Source organism: Neomonachus schauinslandi, chromosome 8, assembly GCF_002201575.2.
Source record: "Neomonachus schauinslandi chromosome 8, ASM220157v2, whole genome shotgun sequence".
Lineage (NCBI taxonomy): Eukaryota > Metazoa > Chordata > Mammalia > Carnivora > Phocidae > Neomonachus > Neomonachus schauinslandi.
This window is the reverse complement of record NC_058410.1, coordinates 107,829,734-107,839,227: the sequence shown is the minus strand read 5'-3', so window position 1 is coordinate 107,839,227 and position 9,494 is coordinate 107,829,734. Positions and strand designations below refer to the sequence as shown.

The 9,494-nt window shown below is 44.1% G+C and overlaps 1 protein-coding gene across 1 annotated transcript in view; it reads right to left on the bottom strand.

Annotated features, from left to right (window-relative positions):
• Positions 1 to 6,786: 6,786 nt before the first annotated feature.
• Positions 6,787 to 9,494, bottom strand: part of TRERF1 (transcriptional regulating factor 1) — a 198,843-nt gene continuing 196,135 nt past the window's right edge. Inside the window, exon 16 of the mRNA XM_021691945.2 lies at positions 6,787 to 7,779. Within this exon, the coding sequence (XP_021547620.2) occupies positions 7,464 to 7,779 (316 nt within the window). The 3' untranslated portion in view covers positions 6,787 to 7,463. The remainder of the gene's footprint in view (positions 7,780 to 9,494) is intronic.

Genomic DNA, 9,494 nt, shown 5'->3' with positions numbered 1-9,494 from the left:
CACCTCCCCCTCCCCCGCCCAAATCAATCAATCAAACAATCTTCAAAAAAAATTGCTTCTACCTCACCTGCCTTGCAAGATTGTTGAGCAGATTAAAAATAAAAATAAAAAATAAAAAGATCAGGTTTATGAGAACATTTTGTACCATCTAACTAAAGTATTATGCAAATATATTCTCCCCCGCCCAAGTAGGTATCACTCACCCTACTTTGTAGGCAAGAGAACCAAGGAAGAAGTAGCATGATTTTCCCAACATCACACAAATTGATGAAGATAGGAACAGAAACTAGTTTTGGGGTCCCTCAGACTAGCCTCTTTTCACTAGAACTCTGTCCACGTGGAGGCGTGGCAGAGAAGTGCAGTCTGTTTCTACACCAGAGTGTGTAAACACCACACCTTACGCCCACACCTCTACTATCCTTGACTGTGCCCGACGTTGGCAGGCTGCCCAGTGCCCTTTTCAGAGCTAGGTTCCCTCTCTGAATTGTGACATTCAAAGTTGGCTGGTCTCTCCCAGCCAATGGGGTTCTCCAGTAGCTCTCCAACTCTGGTGTTACTTCTGAAGTTTGCATCCGTTTCTGTTATGGCACTTCCGCGACAGCTTTGCAGTCTGCCTCCTGCCCGCTTTGAGTAGTCTCTGCTGGGTGAGTGTTCTGCAGCCACAATGATGGTGACATTCACCTAATTTGATCCTCACAGGAAGACACAAATTTTATCCTAATTTTATAGGCGAGGACACTGAAGCTCAGAGATGAAATGACTCAAAGTCATATGAATTAGTTACAGCTGAACCAATAACCATCTTCAAAATCCTAGCTCAGTACATTTCTACCTCTGCAGTGGGTTACTCTGTGATGAGGTCTAGTTCTGTGTAAGTCCCTGTGGATTTGAGGAATAGAGATCCCTACTCCCCTACCTCCCTGGAAGAGGAAAGGGCTTATTTTTATTTGTTTTTATTTTTAAAGATTTTATTTATTTATTTGAGAGAGAGAGAATGAGAGACAGAGAGCATGAGAGGGAGGAGGGTCAGAGGGAGAAGCAGACTCCCTGCCGAGCAGGGAGCCTGATGCGGGACTCGATCCTGGGACTCCAGGATCATGACCTGAGCCGAAGGCAGTCACTTAACCAACTGAGCCACCCAGGCGCCCGGGTTATTTTTATTTTTAAAGACACATGGCCTGAAGTGTTCCTAGAACTGGAAAAGTGGGTTCAAAGCAACTTAGGGACTCGATACCCTCTCCATTTTTGAGGCCACACATGGTCTCTCTAATGGTGGGCTTTCCCTGCTTACAAACAGCTTCTGCTCCCCCAGAGCTCTGCCTGGCATGTGGCCATTGCTGGTTGCCTCTGGCTCAGTGAGTTTCTCTATTCAGACCCTTAAACTTGGAGATTTGATTTGGTTCCCGCATTTTCCTGGGCCAAGCCATATTGGGTGTCACCAAGCAGCCTATGGGCCTAATAGAGTGGGGTCAGGTGCCAGCCCAGGTCCAGTTAACTGGGGGCAAAGGGGAGAGTCATTGTGAGGGGCAAAGCCAGGTCTTGCCAGCAGTGGGGCCGTAGGGGTGTGTTCTCTGCCATGGCAAGGACAGCGCTCTGCAGCTTGACCCAGCCATTATGGGCCTCTTCCCTACTACCTAAACTTTCAAACATCTGACTTACTGTAAGATGAGTAAGAGGCCAAACAATCCTAGGCAGTTGAGGCAAGTACAACTTGCTTTATATTCAGGAAGAATAAAAGTATGTGAGTCATATATTTCTAACATATTTTAATTGCACCAGCTGTTCTATTTTAAAAGACAGCCCTTTTCCCTTGATTGTGATGGCTTCACAGGTATATACTTATCTCCAAAGATACACCTCATCAAGTCGTATATGTTAAATATGTATAGCTTTTTGTATGTCAATCATTTATCAATGAAGGGATCTTTAACAATGCCAATTATGCCTAAAAATGAAGTTACACAAGCAGAGGAAGTAATGACCTAAAACAGCCCAAAGCAAGCATCAGTGTGGTAAGTGTGTGCACGCTGGAATGCAAAACAAGCATGTATGGCTGTTCTGGCCTTTACAACTCAAACAGATGCATTAAACACTTACCTTGGGGCAGTGGGTGGGGTGGGGAGGACAGCCCTTTTCAAAGATCATCTCTCTTATATAAAGCAAGTAATCAGCACTTTGGCTCTTTTATATGGGGATGTCTGTGATCCAAAGATCATCTATGGTTCAGTTAGGAACATATTATTCAATTTCTTAACATGTTTTCTTAGTTGTGTTTTGCTTGTGTCAACATTAAAACTCATCCTCATTCCTAGAGCACTCCTCAGCCGGCTGGCTATGGCTGAGGAAGGTAGACTGGGAGTCTGTGAAAGTCAGAATTGACTTTAGGTAAACTCAAGAGGCTTTATTTACACACACACACACGCATGCACACACGCACGCATGGATAAGCATACCTGGAAGAGGAAATTAATCAATTTATTTATATTATTTTATTTATTATATATTATTATATATATTATTATTTATAATTAATCAATTTAACAAATCATTGCTGAGCACCATCAGGTGCACCATACATTGCTGAGGGAGGCAGTGGTGGTAAGGGAGTTCAGATTATTAATAAAACATGACCTTTGCTCTTCCCAATGGAGGAATTTTTTTTTTATTAAAGATTTTATTTCTTTATTTAAAAGAGAGAGCACAAGCTGGGGGGAGAGGCAGAAGCAGACTCCCTGATGAGCAGGGAGCCCGATGTGGGGCTCGATCCCAGGACCCTGGGACCATGACCTGAGCAGAAGGCAGATGCTTAACCGACTGAGCCACCCAGGCGCCCCTGCAATGGAGGAATTAAATCAAGTCCTAGGCCCTGTATGTTCTAAGTACTAAATTGGCAGAAAGGAATGTTGGTCATCTTTATATACTCTCTTCCCCCATGTATAATAGTGTGGAATAGTGTCTTCTACATGGAGCTCATGAGTACTGAATGAATAAATATAAACATAGGAAAACGTCTTCGGATTGGACACGTGAACCTCTGCAAGCAGAATTTAAATTTATAACACTGGCTACATGCACACTGCTTCTAGAGGAATAGCTATTTTATTTATACAGAACTGTCTAAAACTGATAGCTAAATATGAAAGTAGTGTGCCTGGGTGGCTTAGTTGGTTAAGCGTCTGCCTTCAGCTCAGGTCATGATCCCAGGGTCCTGGGATCGAGCCCCTACATTGGGCTCCCTGCTCAGCGGGGAGCCTGCTTCTCCCTCTGCCTGCCACTCCCCCTGCTTGTGCTCTCTCTCTCTCTCAAATGAATAAAGTATTTAAAAATAAATAAATAGGGGCGCCTGGGTGGCTCAGTCATTATGCGTCTGCCTTCAGCTCAGGCCATGATCCCAGGGTCCTGGGATCGAGCCCCGCATCGAGTTCCCTGCTCGGCGGGAAGCCTGCTTCTCCCTCTCCCACTCCCCCTGCTTGTGTTCCCTCTCTCGCTGTCTCTCTATCAAATAAATAAATAAAACCTTAAAAAAAATAAGTATTAAAGTAAAAAAACCCCAAAGAACCTAGATCAAGGTCTTGAACAGGTATGCCCCACTTAAAGCAAATTCTGTAGAAAACACAGAATGGAAATTCTTATTTTTCTGTTGAATAAATAAATTCAAAGATTTATTTATTGGGGCACCTGGGTGGCACCCCAGGTTTGTTTTTAATCATAAAAAAGTAAACATACTCTAGAATTTGGAAATCCAGACTAGCAATGCATATATACCAGGGTGGACGGGATTTTGTGGCAAGTTCACCGTGAGCTACCCGTGTGTGATACTGAGCCCCCTAAGCTGCAGCCTGGGCAGTACGGTGTAGAGACCACCAAGCCGTCAAGGGGCTCATGACCTGGCCTCTAGCATGTGTGTAGGGGGCACTTGGATGAGCCATTAAATTTAATCAGCAGACCTCTAAACTGGTCTACAGAAACCAACTAACAGGTAAATTAGTATTTATCCAGCATTGAGAAGTCACTTCAGTGGCTAGAAAGAAGGAATGTTTAAGCCAAATGAAACTCAAAAAGGTAACATTTTATTTTCAGAGCAGCTGATGCAGTATCGAATCAGGTTTTCACAAATAAATAGGACAGTGTCTATTTGGTTACAACTCTGTTTGATGAATGCCTATCTATAGGAACTGTAATAAATTTCTGAGAAGGTTAATGACTGGAACCTTTTAAGTAAAATTCTTCTGGCTCTCTTTCTGAAAAAAGGATTGTGAGAACTTAAAAAAAAAAGCTTTTCACTCTGGGAGAAAAAACCAACCTAGAATGCCTCAGTTTTGTTTTGAAGGAATGCACCTTTTTAGGACAAGTCTATAAAACATCTTTATTTGTTTGTTACATATGATGTTTAAATATAACTTTGCTTTCAAGCTTCAAACTTTTTTTTTTTTAAGCCCCTGGTAAAATAAGACTTTTGGTTCACCTTAACAAAAACTGACCTAGGAAGAAACATTTTTAGCAAAATGTATTATAAAATTCACTAGAAAATACTGCCCTCTTTTTGCCAAAATGTTACATAAAATCCTTATTAAAAATACACACGTTACAAAAGAAAAAATTATGAAGATGCTAATACATAGTGCTTTGGATACGGACCAAGGGACCTGCATTCCGGGGAAAATACAGTTAAGTACACTAAATATTATGATGTCAACTTATAATAGTGCAAACCTGAATAAATTACATCCTGAAATGGGAAGGCATGCAAGTCATTTGCTGAGAATAGAACATAACGAAGCCAGAACAGGAAGCAATCACAACACTATTTAAAAATGTTTTCGTTTTTATTACATTAATTTTTTTCAAAAATACTTTTCTTTACAATAGAACTCCTAGAAAATATTTACAACCTTCCTCTAATAAAATATAACAGCAGTTAAATATATTTGAAAATAAGATGGGTTTTTCCATAAAATATATCTGTTAACTTTTTATATACAAGCTTTCTCAAAGAGGTCTAAATTCACTAATGAAAAACCATCTGATAGTAAACAGTAACGGTGTTGAAGACATTAATCTTTAGGAAGAGAAGTTCTTTGGGGCAGGGAGGGTGAGAAGCAAAAACAGAACACATACATGCAGGCAGAATCACTGCAGAAGGAAAATAAGTGCAATATTTTACCATGAAGTCAATTCTTTAAGTTGATATTGTCAAGAAATACTTCTTCAGGAATTTGAACTGTCTCGTTAAGGAGGAGTTCTTTGGTTATTTCAAGTCAAAGATGCTTACATTATACTGCATGAAAAATCAAAATTAAATTGTGCATTGCATTTTTTGCCTTGGCAACTCAGTTTATTTTTAATGTTTAAAACTGGAACGGCTGGGCAAGTCTCCAAACACAGCAAGTACATTTGCTTTATAAACATGTTTCTGGGTGTTTGCTCCTTTGATAGATAAGCTTTCAAAGACCCGATAGCGGAACCATTCCAGAATCACTCTCAGACGCCGGCACACGCAGGGGGAAGCAGTCACCGGGACAGACGCAATCAAATCAGCTGATCTTACGGAATGGTTCTGGAACAATTCTGCCACAAAGTTGATGCACACTGCCTAGGCAGTTCTAACTCGAAACAGAAGAGAATAACCTGTCTAAAATGGCAGCAACAAAACCTTTCTTTTTGCCTTATAAGAAAGGATGAATGAAACTGCCAAGACCTTTTTTTCTGAAAACAGAATGATGGAAACGGAAAGAACCTTTATATTTATCTTCCGTTCGTGGCTTTCCTGAGATTCAGAGAACACTGCCTAGGCGGGGCCGCGGTGGGCCGCCAAGTGTGTGCCAAAATGCTTCTGCCAGAGTCAAACTTAGAAGATGCTCAGGTCCTGTCCTCATACTTCTGCTGACATTCTCTCTAATGTCAAGTTCTTAATTAATGTGCCATCAAAGTAGCCTGGCACGATGGGCCACACCTACACAAGCTGGGGGAACCAGCCCACCTGGGGTGGGGCAAGGCCTGAAAGCCCTCCTTCCGGGAGTCAGGCCGCAGGCCGCATTAATGCTCGAGGGGAGGCCGCCAGGGGCGGTCCTCTCTGCTGGGCTGCGTCCCAGGCTGAAGACACGTGCTCATTTGCCCCAACGGGGGAGGGGCAGTCTGACTCAGCTCAAAAGCCTGAGCTAAATGCCATTTTTGAAGGATTACAGGCTTATTACCTTCAAGTACAAACAGCAACCCTGCTACAGGGACAGGAGGAAGCAGAGCAGAGTTCTGTGGCTTGGGGAATTCTAGAAGTGCTTTGGTAAATGACTTGAATGAATACATTCCTTGTTTGAATGCAAATATTGGTAGCTAAAGTGGTATCTGAAACCATTATTGTTGGTCTTTAATGCTATTTCACTTGTATTTGCTATTAAATTGGTTAGGAAACAGTCCAGCAAAGGTGAATGACAGCAAAATCCCAGCGAATAAAGGTTTCACAGTACTTCCGAGTGGCACAAAGTAATTCCAGAACTCCACGGACCATTAACAGTGTTGCAAAAAAGAAGGGCCTCTTCCAGTCTGTAGTTTTTGGGCAAAAGAACACTTCTTGGTGTTCCAGAATGTGTGCCCCTCAACCACTCTCCCTAAACAGCCCTGGCAACTTCCTGGTTGGGGTTATTTTCCTCTAGAAGGCTCAAGCCGGGACATGACTCTGCCAATCCACGAATCGGAACCAACTAGTTCCCCGGGGAGCAGGCAAGAGGACGCACTTGCTCTAGGAACCAGGTCCTCGGTAAAGCTCAGCCTTGGAGTGAAAGCCTGAAATTGTACAGTACTCCTGGAAACAGGCCAACGGTGATAGGCGAGGCAGGGAGAAAACGTATTTTCACATTTGGTCAACTTTCCAAATGGTGTATGTGCTAGAGGAAAGCCGTGTCACACGAGGGCTTGCTTTGCTCACTGGAAAGTTACCCCTTTGCACAGAATCTCCTGGCAGAGACTCCGGGTTCACTGCAAACTACAGAATGAGGTCAGAACAGAACAAAAATAACTCTTAGTGGGAAAGGACGGCCCAAGGCCCCAACACGAAGAGGGTAGCCTGCTTCACACACGCACACGCATCCACACGCTCACGGCAAGCTTTGGGATCAAAGGCAGCAAGGATGGTTGACATCTGAAAGCAAAAGAACATTGAAGGTCAGGTTTATTCCCTGCCAGGAATGAGTTCGTAGGAATGTAGCCCAGATGAAACACCTCTTAAATAGAGTTGTGCCAATTATTTATTCCCTCCAACCTCCCACAGAAACATTGATTTTTTTTTTTAAATAAAAGGAAAAGAAACTGAAAAAAAAAAATTTTTTTTTTCCTAAACCTGAATGAAATGACCACTTTTTTAAACAGGTAGTTTAAAATGGTTACAAAGCGAGCAGGGAGTCCGGGTTTCCTGATGAACGAAGACGGAGGCCGTGGGTGCTGGCTGTCTCTGCGTGACAAGCGGGGCTTTATAGTTCCGCGTCAGCCTGAAGCAAAACCGAATCTTGGTCATCCAAGAGGAGATCCGTGTCCACGACCTCGGCCTCTTCCATGACGCCTCCCAACTGCTGGACCACGTCGCCATCGAGGAGGTCCACGTCCTTGATGGGTTTGATCAGGCTCAGCTGGTCCAGGGGCAGCAGCCCCGGCGCCCCCGCGGTCCTCTCGATAGTGGCGGCCATTTCGGCGGCAAAAGCTGCCTTCTGAGCCTTTTGCCTCTGCTGTTCCTCCTGCTGCCTGTGTGTTTTCATGTGCGCATTTCGGCTTTTGATCTTGAAGAAGACTCTGAAGATGAAGAAAAAGAAGCATGTGAAACTGAGGAGATCGGAGTTCTTGGAAATCCGGGCGCCCTACAGGGAACAGGGGCTGCGTGGTCTAATATCTGGTCTGGGTGGCTTTGTCAGGAGTCCCCGGGCCACCTAGGACCTCCTGCCCCTGTTGCCTGTCCTCTCCAAGCATTACAAGGGAGAGGGGATGGGGACGGGAGCACACATACAGTGTGACAATGGAGGGTGAGTTCTCAAAGGTCTTCCCGTCCATCTGTGGTCTGCAGCACATGCCTTTCTCCTCCTTTAGCTTCCCCCTTTCTTGCCTCATCCCAACAGAATCCCAACAGAATCTGAGAATCCCTCAAGCATGCTGCTGAGCTCTCATAGTTCCCATAATAAAACCCATCATCTGCCTTTGGCTTCTGTCCCTGTTCTTCCACAAATTTCTTGAAGGCTCCACCTGATTCTTCACCCTTGGTATATTCCTCTTCCCTCCACCCTCTCCAACTGGACTCTTGTCCCCTCCACTGCAGCCCCAACCCTCTGCTCAAGGCCACCCATCACTCTGTGTGGCCAAATCCAATGTCCCCCATTCCATCTTTGTTGCACCTGACTTCTGAGCTGCACCCACTACTCCTTTTCACCTAAGATCCCTTCTCATTGGCCGTCATATTATAATTTCATCCTTTTGGGCTTTAGAAGGAAATAGTAGTTCTCAGCTGTGGGTGATTTTGCCTCCCCAGGGACACTTGTTGATATCTGGAGACATTTTTGACTGTCACAACTCGAGGGGAAGGATGGTATTTCTCGAATCCAGTGGGCAGAAGCCACGGAGGTGGCTACATATCCTATAGCATGGAGGGCGGCCCCTTCTTCCACAAACAAGGACTGATCAGACCTAAATGTCACTGCTGAGGTTGAGAAACTCCAAGACAAGGGGCCCACAAACCACGGTCAGTGGACCAAATCCAGCCCACTGAATTTTTGTAAATAAAGTTTTATTGGAACACGGCCGTGTCTATTTGCTTATGGACCGTCTATGGATGCTCTGCCCAGCAATGGTACAGCTGAATAGCTGTGACTGAATGGTTGTATGGCCTGCAAAGCCTTAAATATTTCTCCCTGAACCTTTTTCAGAAACTGTTTGCCCAGATGTGAGGCTGCCTCTTTCGGGAGAGGGGGTGGCACAAATACTCTGCATTCATTCCTGAGCTCATAAAGGGAAATGAAAAAAACCCTCTGATTTCTAAGACAAGCAGAGTTGATGAATCACAATTGCCCATATTGAAACCGTTTCATGTAATGAACGTAATTTCAGCAGCTAAAACAGGCATTCTGCAAACATTTGCCTGTTATTCCTACTCCGGAAAACCACAGAAAATATTTCTATTTTCCACAAAATCTTAACTGGAGTTATGGTATTAAAAGGTCCCAAGCAACATAAAAACAAAGACAAGAAAAACACTTAATGGATGTCACTGAGAGACAGCCAGAAAGCTCAAGATGCTAATTCTGGTTTGTTAAAATGTTCTTTGTCTCCACCTGGTGGGATAAAGAGTTGTGGCCTGTGTGTAGCCCAGTGAGTGGAGGTGTTGGCTCCCCTCGGGGGACAGGTGGGAGATAAAGGGCATCAGCCTGAAGATGGTTCCTTCAAGTCAGGAAGCCTAATGATCCATCTGGGGGCTCACTTCTCTGTGGTAAGATGAAGGTGATGCCTTGTCGTGGTTCTGA